This window comes from Carassius carassius, chromosome 28, assembly GCF_963082965.1.
Source record: "Carassius carassius chromosome 28, fCarCar2.1, whole genome shotgun sequence".
NCBI classification, from domain to species: domain Eukaryota; kingdom Metazoa; phylum Chordata; class Actinopteri; order Cypriniformes; family Cyprinidae; genus Carassius; species Carassius carassius.
In genome coordinates this window covers 3,684,572-3,705,219 of record NC_081782.1, presented here as the reverse complement: position 1 = coordinate 3,705,219, position 20,648 = coordinate 3,684,572, and the positions used below count along the sequence as shown (strand labels likewise).

Here is a 20,648-nt window from a genome sequence, read left to right as displayed (position 1 = left end):
TCCAAGTTGCTTGAAGTCCAGTGTTAAGTGTTAAGTTTCCACAGTCTGTGATGATTTGGGGTGCAATGTCATCTGCTACTGTTATTCCATTGTGTTTTTTGAAAACCAAAGTCACTGCACCCGTTTACTAAGAAATTATGGAGCACTTCATACTTCCATCTGCTGACCAGCTATTTGAAGATCCTGATTTTACACTGCCAAAAGCACCAAAAGTTGGTTAAATGACCATGATTGTTGGTGTGCTTGACTGGCCAGCAAACTCACCAGACCTGAACCTCATAGAGAATCTATGGGCTACTGTCAAGAGGAAAATGAGAAACACTGTCAAAGAAACCTGGGCTTCCATATCACCTCAGCAGTGCCACAAACTGATCACCTCAATGCCACGCCAAATTGAGGCAGTAATTAAAGCAAAAGGAGCTCATACCAAGTATTGAGTACATGTACAGTAAATTAACATAATTTCCAGAAGGCCAACAATTCACAGAATTTTTGTTTTTTTTATTGGTCTTATGAAGTATTCTAATTTGTTGAGATTTTCCACAACATTCTAATTTAATGAGATGCACCTGTAATTGAGAGCCATCTGGACAGTTTTGAGACTGCCCCGCTTATTTTTATCTTATCTCACTCCAGATCAGGACGAATTCAGTCAGCTTCAGCTATATTTGTCTGCATCAGGTCAGTAACTAGCTAGAATGTCTGTTTTTCCTATGTAATAGTTTTTTAAATTAATAAAAGTGTTAATCCTTTATTTTCAAATTTACTCATGTAAAAAGCCTTTATATTGTTTTGTGTTTGTTTTAATGTTTGTTTTGAGATGAGACATTATATATTTCTTCCTCACTTAAATTCATCTACAGTTTGTAACATTCTTAATTAACATAAGGCATTAATAATAAGGCAACAACTCTATAGCATTCTATGTCTGTGTACTTTGAGCCAGTCGGTCAACATGAGTGTGTCGCCCACAGGCTAAATAACATGTGGACATTGGCCTCAACTATCTTACATATTCTCTACTTGGCTGCTGGTGCCCCTCATCTAGGGAACTCAAAACACACAATTAATAATCAGTTATATGCCACAGAGCAGCTCTATAGAGATAAGCATCCAATGCCCTAACTGGGCATAGTATATTTAGTTTTTCCTAGTCTGACATCTGGAAGGGCATAGGTCAAAAGGCTTGCAAAACTACATTAGTGGGATCATTAGGAATATACCACTGTCTGGGGTGTAGAAAGAACCCAACCCATCCTGAACTTTGAAGAACTGAACTGAAGCCCTCATCAAAAGCATGATGGTCCTTAGAACCATCTGCCTCTGGGAGAACTTCGGCTGCAAGTGCTGCCTCAACCTTCAGTTTCTGGAGGGTTCCAGTTTCCAATTTCAGGAGGGTTCATGTAGCAACACTCAGCCTTTCTATGCAGACATCTACCTCATTAAAACCAGATGATTATTCCACCTTTTAATTCTGCTGAATCAACTTCAGCCAAAAAACAACCAGTCAAGAAAAACATTGTTCGATAGGCCAGATTACTATTTCACCATTTAGTTCTTCCCTTGACAAGAAACGCTAACAGGAGAGGAGCTAAAAAATATCCAATAGTGCAAGCCTGTACACCAGGACATTTTATGACCACAGCCAGCCCCCTCCAGAGCTGACTATCTATCCACAAAAAGCAGGAAACTGTCTATTCATGCAGAGTGCAAATGCCCAAAGATCAAATCCAATTTGAAGCTTGTGAGACATAAACATGCATCTCAACCAGATCACTTTATTTAACATTTATGTAAAAACTAGCCACATTCACATGTTCCATGTAAATGCACCTACTGTTTCAATCATTTATAGCTCAATCAGCTGAACTCACAGCAGCAGAAAGAGACTGAACACTTCAAATATACCTGACACTGTATTTCATGTGAAATGCCAAATATGATCTTACCACAGTTTCTCCAGGTTACAGTCAGGATCCTGTAGTACAGTAGATAGCAGTGTAACTCCTGTTACTTCTAGTTTATTAAATGACAGATTTAGTTCTCTCAGATGTGAGGGGTTTAATATCAAAGCTGAAGCCAGAGCAGAGAAACCTTCATCTGTGAGACCACAATTACTCAACCTGTAGAGAACAATGACACACTCTTCACTCTCTCAGAACAGATACATTTGGCAGTGAATCCATTATTAAAGAGAAAGTACAAACTTAAAGCAAAAATCTATTTGGTTGATCGTATAAAATCTAAAATAGAGCTATTTTTAAGCACATTGTCTGCCTTATACAAAGTCTGTTTTAAGTTAAGCCACTACACAGAGTTTTACTGTTATTTAGATCTGTACTAAAATGGAAATTGGATTAGTTTTTTGTGTGTTCACAAAATTAGAACATGAGTCTGTTTAAAGTCAAGAGATTGAAATGTTGATTGTGTGTATTTCAGTGTGACTCTCAGTCTTCAGTATCATGTTACTGAGGAGCAGCTCATGTGTTCAGTCATTTACAGCTCAATCAGCTGTACTCACAGCAGCTGAAAGAGACTTCAAATATACTTGTGTTACATGTGTAAGAGTCACACATGATCTTACCACAGTTTCTCTAGTTTACAGTCACGATTCTGTAATGCATCAAACAGCCTCCTGACTTCCAAATTTCCTAGATTATTATTAGACAGATTTAGCCCTCTCATGTGTTCAGGGTGTGATCTCAGAGCAAAAGCCAGATGAGGACAATCTTCATTTGTGACACCACAATTATACAACCTGTAGAGAACAATGACACACTCTTCACTTTCAGATCAAATGAGATTAGATTTAAGCACAAATCAATGTTAAATGGATCACTGGACTGAGGTCAAATATGTCACAGAGCACAAAACATGATCATAATCTACAGTCTCATTCAGTCAGGATAAATTATATTTCAGATATATATGTCAGTATTTTCACTATTGAAAATAATTTAAATTATTCAAATAATTATTCAATTAGTTTCACTTATTTAGATATGTACATAGTGATGTGTAGTCATGAATGTGTGCTTTTACACACTAAATTAACATTTTAAAAAGAGTCATTGCAGAAAAATGTAGTGAACAAGAATGAATCCAGCATTTTCTTCATTTCTCAGTTCTGACTTGTTGAGGCTGTCTCTGTTTGAAATCAAGAAACTGAATGGTTGATTGTGCATTAAAGTGTGTATTTCAGTGTGACTCTCAGTCCTGTAGTTTTACAGCTCAATCAACTGAACTTACAGCAGCAGAAAGAGGCTGAACACTTCAAATATACTTTTAGTTGGATATACAACATACAAATTTAGATTTTGTTTCATGTGTGAGAGCCATATGATCTTACTGCAGTTTCTCCAGTTTACAGTCAGTATTTTGCATTATATCAGACAGTAGCATGGCCCCTGTAACTCCTAGTTTATTTCCAGAGAGTTTAAGTTGTCTCAGGTGTTCAGGGTTTGATGTCAGAGCTGAAGCCAGAGCAGCAAATCCTAAATCTGTGAGACCACAGTAGCTCAACCTAAAGAGAACAATTATACACTCATCACTCTCTCAGATCAGGTCATATTAGTTTAGCAGTTAATGCATTATAAAAGAGAAAGTACAAACTTAAAGCACAAATTAGTATGTTGGATGGATCACTGAACTGATATCTAAAATATCAGAGAGCACAAAATATGATCATAGAACATGATCTCATTCAGTAAGTCTAAAATATATTTTCTCATTGCACCATGTCTGTATTTTTATGTAAAATGTCTCATGCAAAATCTATTTTTATGAGTTTTACTATTAGTAGTATTATTTTTACTGTTATTTAGATCGTTACTAATATGAACTGATGTGGGTGTGCATAAGTCACTGCAGACACATCATGGTGAACACAGCATCTTCTTAATTTCTCATTTCTGACTGTTGAGGTTGAGTCTGTTTTAAAAAAATGAAACTGAAATGTTGATTGTGTGTGAAAGTGTGTTTTTCAGTGTAATTCTCAGTCTTCAGTATCATGCTATTGAGGAGCAGCTCATGTGTTCAATCATTTATAGCTCAATCAACTGAACTCACAGCAGCTGAAAGAGACTGAACATTTAAAATTTACTTTACATTGTGTTTCATGTGTTTTTATTTACGAAGTCAATGGCTACCATCAACTCAGACTGCATTTAGCAGACGCTTTTATCCAAAGCAACTTACAGTGCATTCAGGCTAACATTTATTTTACCTAACATGTGTTCCCCTGGGAATCAAACCCACAGCCTTTTGTGCTGCAAACACTCTACCACTGAGCCACAGGAACATGTGTGAGGGTCACATATGATCTTACCACAGTTTCTCGAGTTTACAATCAGGATGCTGTAGTACATCAGACAGCAGCATGACTCCTAAATCTCCTATATTATTACGAGACAAATTCAGTTCTCTCAGGTGTTCAGGGTTTGATCTCAGAGCTGAAGTCAGAAAAGCACAACCTTCATCTGTGAAACCACAATCTCTCAACCTGTAGAGAACAATGCACCAATCACTCTCTTAGTTCAGAACAGTTTAGACGGGAATTAATTTATAAAGAAAACAAGAACAAACACAAATCAAGGGTCTGATGGATCATTAGACAAATCTAAAATATCAGAGACTGTAAAACATGATTACAAAACATTGGAAACCCATTTAGAGCAGCTCGATTCTGGATTAATTGAAAATCACAATTTTTAGTATTAAATCTATATCATGATTTCCCCATGATTCAGAATGAAAAACCAACATGTAATTTACTAGAGACTCTGGAAGAAAACAAAAAGTTCATTGCTGCATGTTGTTAGGGAAACAGGTCAATTTAAACATGTAAAATTTTAAAGGGGATTTGAACAGAATCACTGTTTCATGGATGATCACTGAGACGCCCTGCGATTCACTGAACGAGCCGTTTAACATCAAATCTGTGCTGGATATTAATATCCAAAGTATAGTGAAAACACTATCAATTAGCACAGTAACAAGATCGGCAGTTTAAGACATTAACTTGTAAGCACAAAACACAAGATACTTCTCCTTTCAATATGAATAAGGCTTTATTAGATAAATCGAAGACATATAAACTAATCTAACACATACACACAAGCACTCATACATTCATACAAGTTGCAGGAAGATAGTAAGTTAGGGAAGAATGATTAACGAGAACGAAAATTTGGAATCCCAAGTTTACCGCAATATGTGAAATTGCATTGACATGAACAGCCATCAATCACTTAATTAACCCTCGCATTGAGTTCCTCAGTGAGGTTAAAATTATATTAGATACTCCAGTATAGATCAGTCTGGAGGTACTTTGCCTGTGTAAAGGGGTTCCCTTTGTTGTTGTTGAAAGGGGGTTTCCCGATGTCGCTGATTGGCTGGAAGTTCAGCAGTCACTGAAATGACGTTTTGGGAAGCCCGTGGTTGGGCGTTGGCTGAAGACGCGGAGTTGTGTGGCTGGTTGAAATTGAACGGGCACTCGAGGTCAGACTCTGAGACACGGCGTTACAAAACTTAACTCGGAACACAAAACTCTCAAACGGAAAAGAAAAGAAACTAAAGTAAAAGAACAGAAGTAAAGTTTGACGAGACTAGGTGGTGTTTCTTCTCATCGTGCCTAAGTAGCAGCAGGCGTGCAAGCCGACGGACGCTGGAGCCGTGCTCAAAGAACGCTAAAAGTGATGACTAAAAGCATGGCTAATAGCAAAACGAAAAGCAGCCTAAAAGCAAACTAAAAGCAAACGCAAAAAGCAGGCATGACTAATAGCAGAAGCAAAGCTAAAAGCAGGATTTGATGGTGTCCTAAGTATTTAAACTGGCCTGTTGGCCACACCTCAAATGTTGTCTTGAACAATCAGATATTTTCTTTGCTCGGGGTATCATAAATCATATGTTATCTTATTAAGCACGTGGTCTGAATTTTCCGGATCTTGCAGGGTCTAATTTTGGACATGATTCGTATAACAAGAATATGATACATTTAACAAATAACTGATGGTCAGGACTGTTTCAAGCTAACAGATTCAAACATGTACATATTAAACATGAATATGTATCCTTAAGCTATCCAATAGTTATTAAAAGACATACACAATAAGTGATTATAACATGATAGACAAATGTGTGGGTTACATTTAAATGAATATGGAGTTAAGCGATGGACTGATATTCATTTATAAGTAATTTTTGAGTTCATTTTGGTCCATTTATATCTGGAAAAGACAGTTTCTGTGCCATTCTCTTACATTAAGATTTCTGTGGAGACCAGAGGTTAGAAGGCCCCCCTTAGGAATTTCAGTCTGGTTCTGCTAGGTGGGGGGTGGGGGGGGGGTCAATCCAAGGATCTTGTTTATTACTCTCATGGGTTAACATGTGATGGCCGAGGTTGCATCTCAATTATTTGCCTAAAATTTGACAATCTCTTCTCAGAAATGAAAATGTCAATAATTGTTCTAGTGGTTTTAATGTTGAAAGCTGTTCTGTGAAAGAGTTGGCTGGTTGGTTATCTTGCTTCGGAATTGTGGCAATGAATGATTTACAACCTGTTGCCTTCCTGAGGAATTTGTCTCGTGTTTCAACCACAGTCCTGATCAACTCTTTAATTTGTCTGGTTCGGGTCTGATATGCTACAATGTTATTTAAAAAATAATTAATTAACTAAAAATAATTATTTAAAACACACACATAAAAATGTAACTTGTTTCATTAATGGATGTATCAGCAATTTGAACAAATCTCTTAATTTACTATGGGCACCACAACAGCAAACTACCACAAATTGATTTGGCAGAGGTTTTAGCTTGGATGCTCTTACTAATGCCACCCAGTGCTGGGAGTCACTGTAATTGATACCATCTTTATCTGAAGCATCAAGTTTCTTTTAAAAGGTGATTTACTCTTTTTTTTTTTTGATCTCTACCTTTAACATGAGTGTTTATATCCTATAAGAATAAAATTATCCCAGTATTGCTGTGATAATTAGAATTTTTACAATAAATACTGTTTGGTTGAAAAGACTTTGTAGAATTTGTGAAGCTGTTGCCAATACATGAATACTGCTCTCTCTGGTTCAGTGACAGCACAAACACAGATATAATTCTTTATTAATAAAGTTTAGGAGAAGTCTGTTCAGATAATTCACCTAATTAACAAGGATAGGAGCACAATTAATAGTCAACCCAATTAACAAAATACACACATCATCATAAAACGTCTAGCTCCTACAATAAACACACCTATACTGGTGTGCATTAGAGACTTACCATTCCATATTAATGCACTGCTTACTGAGACACACACAGCTCACACATCCAGAAGCAAAGAAACTTGTCTACGCTCTTGCCCCACAACTTTTATTAATAACAGTTTTAATAATGAATCCCTACATTATAATTTCCAGCAACGAGAGGAAAAAAATAGCTGTTTTTGAAGTAAACTCACACACACTGTAAAGAGAGATGCACAGACGCGTGTACACACAACTTCCATCTCTCTTTCTCTCTGTCTAATATTTCATTTCTGTTATACTGATTTCTCTCCAGAAATAACATCGAAGTGCAAAAAGTTAGTCAGAAATATACATTTACACACAAACTGACATCAAACGCAACTTTCAGAAGACATCTATATTTTTTAGCTCAATAGTCACGGAATGGAACTCACAGAATTGTGGGATATCCAAGGCAGTGAAGGAAACATCTATGCTGCCTTCAAAATTCGATCAGAGGAAGGTACCTCCGGAGACAGGAAGTAAAGCAGAATTTGGATTTGAATGTGGCTTTTCTGCCTTGGAATGCCTTCCTGCATTTTAAAGCTTTTGGTCAAAGCAGAAAAAAAGGGCACGGCTATTTGCACTAATAGAAGTTTAAATGGTGATAGTTGCTATTTAGATTAAATGAAAATAGCATATTTTCTTAGCGATAGATACTATTTACACTAAGTGCAAAAAACAGAATTTTTAGTGATATGCTTTTTATTCTAAGTGCAAATAGCTATAGATTCCAATACAATATATGTTAAAATAGCAGGATTTTCTGCTATTTATAATACTTACTGCAAATAGTGGAAATATCTGCACCTCAGTATTGTAGCATATTATCGTAACGATCATCAGCTGGAGTGCCCATGAACTTCAGTATAGGGCACTCCACTAAGGACCATTCCACCCATCAACCACCAGATGTCACTATATCATCACTTGGACACTAGCACCTCTCATACTGTTGCACCCCACCCGAACTACATCTCCCATGAGTCACTGCATCACTATCACCTTGCCACACCTGCACCTCATTTACACACACATATAAGCAGCACTCCCACACAGACACTTTGCGAAGTCTTGTTTAGCCTGTCTGACATTTCTGAGCGTTTTTCCTTGTGTTTGTTCCTTCCGTACCTGACCTTTGGATTGTTTATACTGACTCTGATTCTCTGCTGCCTGCCCCGACATCTGCTTGTTTCTGTTATTGATTCTGGATATCCCTGACATACCGGGCGCCGTTACTGATTATTGTTTGACCATTCTTATAGTAAAAGTTCTGCATATGGATCCGAACGTCTCTGGCTCATCGTTACAATTATAAACAGTATGCAATAATAACTTATTGAGTGTAAATGTTAATTCAAAATAATAAATGGATGCCACCTTATTGGGACAATAAAGCACTCTCACACCTACCCTAATCCTACCCAATAATTTATTTTCAACTTTTAGATTTTTTCATTTTCATTGAAAATAAATGCATTTCTGATGTAATTTAAAATGGGAGAAATAAGTAAACCATTAGGCAGATTCAAACCAGGGTCGATCATGACAAAATGCGTATGACACAGGTTTTACCATCTGTGACACTAAAGCTGACAATAACCGATCGTCTTAATCTTTAATAGGTGAATCACACGGTGGTGTGCAGAGTTAGTTTATGTTTTAATGATGCCTGCATCATACTTAAATGTTTTGTATTGTCTTGTATTTATGTATATATCTGTACTGTGTTGTCTCTATGGACCTCTGTGTCTTGAATAAAAAGTTGATTGATTGATTAGTGTATTAGCCTCTACAAACAAGGTTCGCTCGCTATCCTCAATCCTGGTCGTTAAAAAGCATCATGGAATTGTTAATTATTCAAATGCATGCTTAAAGATATGATTTGAATTCATTTATTTATTTTTTGGTTGATGGACATGTAGAAGGTAGGGGCACACTGCGGGGGGCAATCAGTTTTGAGAGGTGGTAAGTGCCCCCATGGCCCCTCTCCGTCTACGCCACTGTCAGACAGTCTCTCAAAATTTCATAGGACACTTGAAATTTATCTTGTTTCCATTTTCTCTCTGCCTGCCTCTATTTTCTGTATTAAAACTCTAGTTTCAATGCTTAGCCAAGGCTGATTTCTCAATTTTGGAGATAGATCTGCTATGCTGCTGCTGCGGCAGAGCAAGTACAGAGACTTGCTACTACCAATACATCCACAACATGCTGCTGTGAGCATGTAAGAAATATTGCTGCTGCAAATATAACATACATGTAATAAACCCACAAAGCAGGAGACATAGAGGGAACAATAAATGCCAAAACAAGAACAAAACACCCCAACAAGCAGATCTATCACAAAGACATATGTACTGCTGATGCTCCAAAGAGCAATGTGAATCGCATGTTTTACTATCTATGTTTGCCTGGGCTACTTCGCCAACCAGCTTAGTTAGTGGCCTGTGGCTATGTGAGCCTTGGCTAACACACCGACTGTCTTAACTCTAATTAGACGAACACAATGTGCAATGTTTAATTAACAAAATGGATATATGTTGCAATCCGACAGATTAGACCCCAGCACCCACCTATGCATATATCATAATTTAGTAATTTGATGACTGCTGTTACTTTGTCCAATTCATCTGTCCCAGCGACAGCGTTACAGCTTATTAATTCATATTAGTGCAATGATAAGGCGGACAACTTATCCGATGCATGCAATTTTACTCTGTCATGCAGGTAAAAGTTGTCAAAGTTACAGTGTGCAAAAACCCCTGGGTGAACTGACCTGAATGATGTTCTTTCTCCACTTCTGAATTACACAGCACAGCGAGAACACATGTTGCACGAGCACATTTCAAACTAAACTTCCCGTAATGCATTTCACTCTTAACTGTTTCCGCAGCCATAGATTAGGGCTGTGCGATTATTTTATTTTAGTTTATATTTTAATCTTGATGACAATATCCACCCTTCTCGAGTAATTAAAACAATCGTCATGATATTGGCCGACTCGTTATCTTTATTTATCCTAAAAACTGGGTTTTATTTTTTGATTTTTCTTCATTACTTTAGCATTCATGCTTGTGGTTGACAGATGTGAAGAGCTTTATTCACCAAACAGAGCTCGTCTCCTTTAAAGGAGCATTTCACCCGTGGGAACATTGATCTTCATTGAAAGTGGGTCATATATGTAGTCGAAATCTATTAAAATTTTCGAATTTGGTGCCTTTTTGACCGAGTTATTACAGAAAGTAACTTTAGGGCTCATTTGTATGGAAAACCACAACTCCCACAATGCAACACATTTGCACAGCTCCACAAGCCACTCCCACTCCCAAGACATTGAGGACACAGTTAGCGATGTATGGTATTTACGTGCCACAGTAGTAAACAATGCCACAGTAAGCTTTTTGTGCATTAAAAAAGGTACTGCACAAACATTTTACAGTTGACGTTACGTAACTTATTAACCGGGAATCATTTCGTGAAATCAATTCTGAAATATGTCTCCAGGACGCCTCTGTCCATATGCGGGGCGAAACTAGGATGGTTCACAACGCAAACATCCGTGTCCTTGTCTGCCTCAGACATTTCTTTGAGGAGAAATTGGCATCTTTCAAATTCTTGGCAGCAGACGGACTCTAGCTCTGTGTCCGTAGGCGCACAACGAGAGCACAGGCACCACCAGTCCGCACCAGCTCGAACATGCCCTGGCTCCTCGGACGCGACAGGCAGGTCTCCGGCCTCGGCTGCAGCCGCCGCCTCCTGTTCCTCCATCAGCCTCAGCTGCTCTGCGCTATATTGTGGCTCGTATAGATAGCCACGAACATCTGTTTCGAGCAACAGACTTTGAAAATCCTCTTCTTCCATATCATGAGTTGTTCCTCCAGCCATTCTCGTAAATCTGACTCCATAAGCGCTTGTTAGCTTAGCTACATAGCTTCCAAACAAGATGGCGGATTTTCATTTTCGTTTCTGTAAGTTTAGTCGCACCCACTGATCTGTAATAGGCCTGTAGGGTGAGTGAGTCCCACCCCCTGGAATAATAATAAGCTAGTGTGTGTGGTCTCTACACTTTTCAATGAATTTTGACTTCCTGCTTATTATGACGCAAAATTACGATTTTTACGTCATAATAAGCAGGAAGTAAAACACTTAAATCCTTATTTCTCCCATCTCAGGGAAAAATAAAGGAAAAATCCATGATCATTATAATATATGACTGGGTTTCTAACAATACAAAGCTAAATGCAAATGGGTGATGTGATCCTTTAAGGATACACTTTCTTCCCAGTGTTTTACTTAATATGTGCAATCTGGCAACCCTGTGTGCACTCACTGATGAACAAGCACTGATGATATGAAAACATACCTGTGCTGGAATTTTGCGATCTCTCCACAGCAATATTTTACTTAAGTTACATGGGAGTATCATACAGCTATGTGCATTTTTCTCTCAAGCCAGAATGCATTGCTTTGTCTGACGGCAGCCGATCTTTACTCCGCCGCATGAAGTTGTACAAGCCTATCGATTTGACTGCGATAAGCACAAGCTTCTGACGCTGTGTACAGCTGAAATCAACCACACACTCATCATGAGGAAACATCGACCTTAGAAATAATTAACGTGAAACTGGGATAATCACAGATGCATATGGCGAACTCCTGTTGAAATGCATACACTACAATGCTTGGCCTATTTTATTTAACCTGTTTCATGTCCGCTACTATCAGCATGTCATCAGAGCAATTGTCTCAGCCTCAGATGTCACGCCACAGACCGTTGGCTTATCGTCTGTATATGGGTCATATGGGACACAAAAGTGAAAACACTTCAGGATTGTCAAAGTCATCCTCAGATTGGTTGAATTCTACAGGATTTCCTTGAGACATGTGTCGCTTTCTTTAAAGTTCTGCCTGGAAACAAAGATACCGTGGCGCCAAACCCCCTCACAAAAAAAAAAAGCTGTCGTGTTTACAACTGTGACGACAAGCCCTTATCAGGATCAACTTATGAAATATTAAAAGTTTGTGGCATAGAATCTTTAAAATTTGTCAGAGAGTTTTACAGAGCCTGTGACTGTGACATTTCCATGCCTCGACATGTGACGATGAATGAAACAAACTGTGATTTTCTTAATGCATATCTGGACAAAAAATTTTAAGTTCTTTTTGCTGGTATCAGAAAAAAAATGCAAATGAACAAGCCAGTGTGTTTGCCACCCTCAAAGGGTTAAAGCCAAAGGACTGAAAATTTAATTGTTTTTAAAAGTGTGTATTTCAGTGTGACTCAGTCCCTCTGTAAACCATGTTATTGAGGAGCAGCTCATGTATTCAGTCAATTACAGCTCAATCAGCTGAACTGACAGAAGCAGAAAGAAGCTAAACACTTCAAATATACTATACCACGAATTTCATTTGTGAGACTCAAATATGATCTTACCACAATATATCCAGTTTACAGTCAGGATTCTTTAGTACAGCAGACAGCAGAATGATTCCTGAATCATCCAGTTTATTCCCACACAGTTTCAGTCCTTTTATGTGAGAGGGGTTTAATCTCAAAGCTGAAGCCAGAACAGCACAACCTTCATGTGTGAGACCACAATCACTCAACCTGCAGAGAACAATGTCACACTCCTCAGTCCATCAGATCAGATAAGTTTAGCAGTGAATCCATGATTAAAGAGAAAATATGAACTTAAAAGCACAAATCAATATTTGATGGATGATAAGATTAAGATCTAAAATGCCACAGAGAATGAAACAGAACATTGATAAAGGTCTCAAAATAACTGGTTTTCAAAAAAAAAGGTTTTCAGAGTTACTAGAAAGCTGCAGGCAGCTGAGCTTTTATCAGAGTTGGAGCTAAATTATGTAGGACAATGACCCCCTACAGTGCTGGATTTGAGGAAACCTGTTCTTTGTAATCGTTACTGAAACTCTGTAAACTTAATTTTTGCCCATCTGCGTTTTCAATGCATTAATTTGAAGGATCTCTTGCACAGACCAGCCACCGGCGCGCACTACAGTATGTCCCGTCTCTCCCTTTATGAATGTACACAATAAAAAGAAACAATCTAAAATGCTTTGAAACCTCATACTACTCAAAACTCAATGTGATTTGGTGATTTACATGATGTTTGCACTTCACTTTGATGAGCCGCTCCAGCATGCACGCACTTCAGATGAGCAACACACTCAATCTCAGTTCTAAAGCTACACAGGACACGGCAAGCAGTGAAATCCCTGAGCAGCTGCTGCTGTCTCTCATTTTGGATGCATTTTGCACAGTCAAAGCGATGCTTGTATCACAGACTCGAGGCTGACATTGCCATAGTTAATCGTAAAGCGTGATCAAATGACTATTCACTACAGTCAGCTCATCCAAAAATTGTAAAAGTGTGCGTTATTTTTATTTCCCATTTCCCATTTTATAGTTATTTCCCATTTCATTTCCCCCTTGTTTTTTAAATGCAAAAACACATTTTTTGTGATTAGGCACTTAGCTTTCTGCGTAAGTACATGAAACGCAATTTACAGGTATTTCCCTAAACAACCACATCTCAGATTTTCTGGCACAGAATTATAGCTTATTAAATCATGAACACGATTATTTATTTATTTTTTGTTATTTTATTTGAGTTATTTTTTCAGTTTCTGTTGTTAGTATAGTTTTAACCTTTTCATTTATTTAGAAATTTGAATTTTATTTCAGTTTATGAAAATGTTTTTTGACCAATAGTTTTAGTCTTAGTTTGAGGTTTTGTTTACGTCGGTGGTTTAATTGTTGCCACTTGTAAGGTTTCTGGGGTCTGGGTAGCACTTCCCAGTCCGCCTCATTGGCTCCGTCAGACCATCAGACTCAGCTATGTGAATCAGTTCGCCCAGTGCCCTCCGAAGTTCAGGGTCATCCACTTTACTTCAGTGAGGGTGGCAGATGCCCCTGTCTTGCATGCAGAGATCACAGTCCTACTGGGGAAAGATGCAATAGAGCTGGTCCCTCATGCCGATATGAAGACAGGGTTATACAGCCCTTACTTCACTGTACCGAAGAAAGGTGGTAGGGTAAGATCAATCTTGGATCTGCACATCTTGAACCGGGCCCTTCACGAGCTTCCATTAAAGATGCTCACGAAGAAGTGCATCTTTAAATGCTTCTGTCCCCAAGAGCCCAAGAGTTTGCAGCGATCAACCTGGAGGGTCTCTGTATGGAGTTGGAGTTGGTTGAACAAACAGCATGACTTATGCACAAACGTGCTCAGACGGTGTTGAACTGCTTGAATACGTTCAAGAGCAGGATGGCCATCCCACTGAAATAGTTTCAGAGGCTCCTGTGGCATATGACAGCTACAGCAGCATGTCGGTCTGCTACATATGAGACTGCTTCAGCACTGGACCCATGGCCAAGTCCTGAGGTGGGCGTGGCAATGCAGCATTTACCGGGTCTGAGTCAGACCAGCCTGCTGCCAAATCTTCACCCTGTGGTCAGACCTGGCTTTTCTCTGGGCAGGAGTGCGCCTAGAACAGATTTCCATGCATGCTGTGGTTCACACAGATGCCTCCTCCACTGGCTGGGGGGGCATGTTCAAAAGGCTTGCAGTATTGGTGGTTTGGACTGGCCCCCAACTGCAGTGACAACTCAATTGCCTAGAATTGCTGGCAGTACGCCTGGTTTGCGCCATCTCAGGAGGCGCTTACAAGGCAAGCATGTACTTGTCCGCACAATCAACATCTGAGGTTGCTTTGTGCCATTCACATGCCAGACTTGCACAACCGGGCAGCCGACGAACTGTCACAAGCTGCACTCCACGGAGAATGGATACTCCATCCCCAGAAAGTCCAGCTGATTTGGAGACATTTCATAGTCTCTTAGGTAGACCTGTTTGCCTCTCTAGAGACTTCTTACTGCCAGCTGTTCCTTGGCATGGAAGCACTGGCTCATAGCTGACAGCTGGGCCTCAGCAAGTATGTGTTTCCCACAGTAAGTCTTCTAGCACAGACACTGTGCAAGATCAGGGAGGACAAGGAGCAAGTCCTGCTCGTGGTGCCTTACTGACCCACTCGGACTTGGTTCCTGAAAATCTGCTCCTCCTAACAGCCCCTCCTTGGCGGATTCCTCTGAGGAAGGATCTACTGACGTCACGTCCCTTCGCTATGTCTTCTGTACCACCGCTGAATGGCAGGGTCACCGGTTCGACCTCTCAGCGAAAATCTAAATATGCGCTGCACCAACTGCCTTCTTATACTCACACTGTAATCAGCAGCAGCTGGATGCCAATGTGCTTTGGCTCATTTACTTCACACTTGAGGTGGATTGATCTCTCAAATTGAGATCCCAATTCATCAGTCATCCAAAGTGACGTCTCCATTCCCTCCTTCAGGAAACAAGGGTTACATATGTAACAGAGACATTCTCTATGTTATATTGTAAATAAAATATTGGCTCATGTAATTTGAAAGTATTTTAGTTTTCATTTTATTCAAATTTATGCAAATTCATTTCCAGAATTCAGGTTGTAATTAAACTATTCCAATTCCAACACAGCTAAGTTTCACTGTTATGTAGATCTGTACTAATATGTACTAATTTGGGTGTTTGTATCTATGATTATATACAATTAAAAAGAGTCACTACAGAAAGGTGAATGTGATCAACAGTAAGTATGAATCCAACATGTTCTTGATTTCTCTGTTCTGAATGTGTTGAGCCGAGTCTCTTTAAAAGCAAAGGAGGGAAATGTTGATTGTGTCTGAAAGTGTAGTTCATTGTGTTCTCAGTCATGCAGTATCATGTTACTGAGGAGCAGCTCATATGTTCAGTTATTTACAACTCAATCAGCTGAAGTCACAGCAGAAGAAAGAGGCTGAACACCTCAAATATTATATACTTTGTTTCATGTGTGAAAGTCATATATGACCTTACCACAATTCCTCCACTTTACATTCAGGATTCTGTAGTACAGCAGAGAGCAGCATGAATCCTGAATCTCTTAGTTTATTTCCAGACAGATCCAGTCCTCTCAGTTGTGAAGGGTTTAATCTCAGTGCTAAAGCCAGAGCAGCACAACCTTCATCTGTGAGACCACAGTCACTTAACCTGTAGAAATCAGACTTTTTAAACAAAATTAACTGAATACAAAAAGCAAGAGAAAATAACAATAAGCAACAACTTGAAATTCCAATGCAATGACTCATACCATTAGAAATTTAAACTTGTTTAACTTATTTATATTAGAAGAGTTCAAATACAAAAGCCTCTAAGTGCCATCTAAAATTTCATCTGAAATTAGCATTTTTATCAGGCTTCTATATTTATGTTTATTTATTTCAGTGTAATGGCATAGAAAATGACCTACACATTGCCATTAAAGTAAAATTACTGAAACTAAGCATAGAAGCTTGATAAAAATGCTAATAATAGATAAAAATGGATAAATATCAGAAAACTCTTAGTGGAGTTTGCATATGAACTCTTTATTTGCAGTATGTAAAATAAACATAATGTAGTGAGCAAGTATATAAAACATCAGTGTTCCACACCTGTCCTTATGGTATGCTTATAATTATGATTTATAATTTGAGTCATCTGGACCATTTTCACAGTGAATTAATGTCATTCATTAGTTGAATTATGTCTTTCATCAGTTTGAATTGTCATTCATCAGACATATTTCGTCTTTCGTGCTTTTAATCAGTAAGGTTCTGAACAGCAATTATAATTTACACCTTGGGAATCACCTTTTGTCAAAACCTTTAACTGCGGAGAGCCAGTTGTCAAAAATGGAAACTTACAGAGTCTAGGCTGAAACAAGGGGACTTTCGAGAAGTGGCAACAACTCTTTTATAGATTAAAGACAGAGATGCAGAAATGGCTTTTGCCTGCTGAACAGGTAAGATATGTCAGCCCTTCAACTGCTCAGGGGTGCGTTTCCCAAAAGCATAGTTGCTAACCTGTTAGCAACTATGGTTTTGGGAAACGCACCCCAAGTCAATTTAATGGTATGAACCAATTTTAAAAAAAATCAAGAGCAATAAAAATGTATCTTCACATTTACAAATATGAACAGCCCACCCCAGATTATTTAATTCTATGCATAAATCATGAAAACATTTAAAAACACTGCCTAAATTCTAATAGGGTGGGCTCAGCTCACCCCTGCCCAAACCTATATCTGGCCAAATACTTACTGAACTGATCTGGATTCTTTAATCGCAGGCAACAGCTTCTTAAAAATTTGCTGTTTTTCGGTATCATTTTTTTCTCCAACAAATTCATTTATATCAAACTCATCCAGCTTCTTCTCTGATGTCAACAACACAAAAACTACAGCTGACCACTGAGATGAAGAAAGTTTGGCTTTTTTTATTCTTCCGGATTTCAAATAACGCTGAATTTCTTCCACTAGTGAATGATCACCCAGTTCATTCAGACAGTGGAACAGATTGATGGATTTCTCTGGAGCCTTAATGATCATGATCTTCTTCTTGATGTACTTAACTGTTTTCTTATTTCTGCCAGTTTCTGCCTCATTGCTGTCAGAGCTTCTTCTTGTCAATTTCATTAGTAGGAGAATCTGATGAGACTTCACTGAGAGACCCAGAAAGAACCGAAGGAAAATGTCCAGGTGTCCATTTTCACTCTGTAGAGCCTCATCCACAGCTCTCTGATGCAACTCAGACAATGAAACATGCTTTGATGAATGAAGTTGAAACCAGTCCTTAAATGTACACCACAAACTCTGTTTAATGATTTGGTCAAACGCATTTATGTTGTTGTTTATGCAGGAGAGGTGCACATATAGAGCTGCTAGATGTTCCTGAATGCTCAGATGAACAAAGCAGAAGACTTTCCCCTGAAACAAGCCAAGCTCCTCTCTAAAGATCTGAGTGCACAATCCTGAGTACACTGATGCTTCTGTCACATCAATGCCACCCTCTCTAAGGTCTTCCTCATAGAAGATCACATTGCCTTTCACAAGCTGCTGAAAAGCCACTTTCCCCAGTTTGAGGATCATGTCTTTAACAGTCATGTTATTCTCATAGTCCTTGTCATGTTTGATGTTGGTCTGAAGCATCAGGAAGTGTGTGTACATCTGAGTGAGAGTCTTGGGAATCTCTCCACTCTCTGCTTGACTCAACATCTTCTCCAGAACAGTGGCTGAGATCCAGCAGAAGACTGGGATGTGGCACATGATGAAGAGGCTCCTTGATGACTTCAGATGTGAAAGGATCCTATCAGCCAGACTGTGATCTCTGATTCTCTTCCTGAAGTATTCCTCCTTCTGTGGATCACTGAAGCCTCGTACCTCTGTCACTCGATGGACACACTCAGAGGGGATGAGATCAGCTGCTGCTGGTCTGGAGGTGATCCAGATGAGAGCAGAGGGAAGCAGATTCCCCACAATGAGGTTCTTCAGCAGCACGTTCACTGATGCTGATTCACTTACATCACACAACCTCACATCGCTCTGAAAATCCAGAGACAGACGACACTCGTCCAGACCATCAAAGATGAACAACACTTTATATTTGTCACTGGATATTTCCATTTCTTTTGTTTCAGGGAAAAATACATAAAGAAGATCTGAAAGTCTGAGTGTTTTCCCCTTCATTAGATTGAGCTCTCTGAAAGGAAGAGGAAATATGAGCTGGACGTCCTGATTCTCTTGTCCTTCAGCCCAGTCCAGGATGAACTTCTGCACAGAGACTGTTTTTCCAATGCCAGCGACTCCTTTTGTCAGCACAGTTCTGATGGGTTTGTCTTGTTCAGGTAAAGGTCTAAAGATGTCACTACATTTGATCAATGTGTCCTCTGTTGCTGCTCTCCTGGATTGTCTCTCAATCTGCGTCACCTAGGGGTAGGCAATATGGCAAAAATATCATATCACAAATTTTCTTCAGGAAAATCACAATTCACGATTTTATCCCGATTCCTTGTTATGTTGGTTTTTACTATTTTGCAAGTTGTCCACTAATCAGGCACTGTCTGACAGACTTTTTTAGTGTGCGTGTGCTTCAGGTGTACACAAATAAAATCTTTAACTGGCAAAGCTTTAATCCACATGCAATTAATGTACTTTTGTGATTGCGAATAATTGCAGTGTCCCCAGAGTGTGAACATACAGTATGTCTCATTGTACAGTATATATGAGACAGAGGTGCCGTAACTGTCTGCAACTAATAGAATGTGTGCTGAAGCACAATACTATGATAGTTCTACAAATGCAGATTATGGAGACATTTTAATAATTAAAAATTAAGACATTAAATCATGATATTGCACGCCCCAAGTCACCTCACCTCATGCTCATTACTGATCTCTCCACTCTCACTCTCCGTGATGTAGAGCTCTGTGTAGATATCATTCAGGAGTGTTGGGTTTCCCTGCTTTGCTGTTCCTTCATACAGACACTGAAACTTCTTTATCAGATTTGATCTAAATGCGTTTAGGACATCATGGCTTTAAAATAAAAATACCACAATTTTAGATAATTCTATAAACATGATGTCTTTTTAAAAAAAATCACATTATATCTTCAAATAATATCTTCAGAAATGTTTTACCTGAGATCAGTCTGTCTTTCTCTACTCTCAAAATCTAATGGCTGATCCACAGACGAATCACTCCTCATAGACATACAGCTGGGCTCTTGTTCTGATCGCCTCTGATGAACTGAACTATTACAGAGATCACATTTAATGATTTTAATTACTGTATTTAAAGAAATTATTGATTTATTATTATAAAGACTTTAAGTGCACTTTCTGATTTTTATTTACACCATATCATTACAAAAATTGTAAGTTAAAATTATAAAATGTGTAGATACAAGAAGTATTTATCATGTTTTAAAATACTATTGACACTATACTTAAAACATAAAATGCCATATATAATCATATTTTATAATAAACCTAAGCTCAATCTGTGTATCTCCACTCTTAAAATGTACTATATGATCCATAGACTCTTCACTCCTTATAGACACACAGCTGAGTTCTGGTCCTGGTCTCCTATGATGAACAGAAAAAAAAAAAATTTAAGTTAGGAAATCACATGTAACGATTTGTATTGTGAAAAACGCTATACAAATAAATGTGAATTGAATTGAAGACATTGCTCGCTGCTCTTGAGTGAATAACTTTTTCTTTTTTAATTGTAAGGATTTCTTTGCATTTAACAGGTCCTCCATCCATGACACTGACTCACTGCGGAGCTGCAGTTTTAATCTGAACAGCTCTTAAAGCTGAGTGGATGGTTAAATGCATGATGGGCTAGTTTTAAAAAAATAAATAAATAAATAAAGGTCTTTCCAGCATTTAGGTATAACAGTACTGTTATTTTTTAAATCATCTTGTTGCAGTTATAAAT

General features: G+C 38.5%; 1 protein-coding gene across 1 annotated transcript in view; it reads right to left on the bottom strand.

The window, feature by feature from the left end:
• The window catches only part of LOC132107578 (NACHT, LRR and PYD domains-containing protein 12-like), an 80,267-nt gene extending 60,206 nt beyond the window's left edge, over positions 1-20,061 (bottom strand). Inside the window, exons 1-9 of the mRNA XM_059513689.1 lie at positions 20,057-20,061; positions 19,841-19,954; positions 19,577-19,736; positions 17,465-19,128; positions 16,200-16,373; positions 12,717-12,890; positions 4,328-4,501; positions 3,350-3,523; positions 1,950-2,123 (exon numbers count right to left, since the gene is read on the bottom strand). Of these exons, the coding sequence (XP_059369672.1) occupies positions 1,950-2,123; positions 3,350-3,523; positions 4,328-4,501; positions 12,717-12,890; positions 16,200-16,373; positions 17,465-19,128; positions 19,577-19,736; positions 19,841-19,954; positions 20,057-20,061 (2,813 nt within the window). The remainder of the gene's footprint in view (positions 1-1,949; positions 2,124-3,349; positions 3,524-4,327; positions 4,502-12,716; positions 12,891-16,199; positions 16,374-17,464; positions 19,129-19,576; positions 19,737-19,840; positions 19,955-20,056) is intronic.
• Positions 20,062-20,648: the final 587 nt, after the last annotated feature.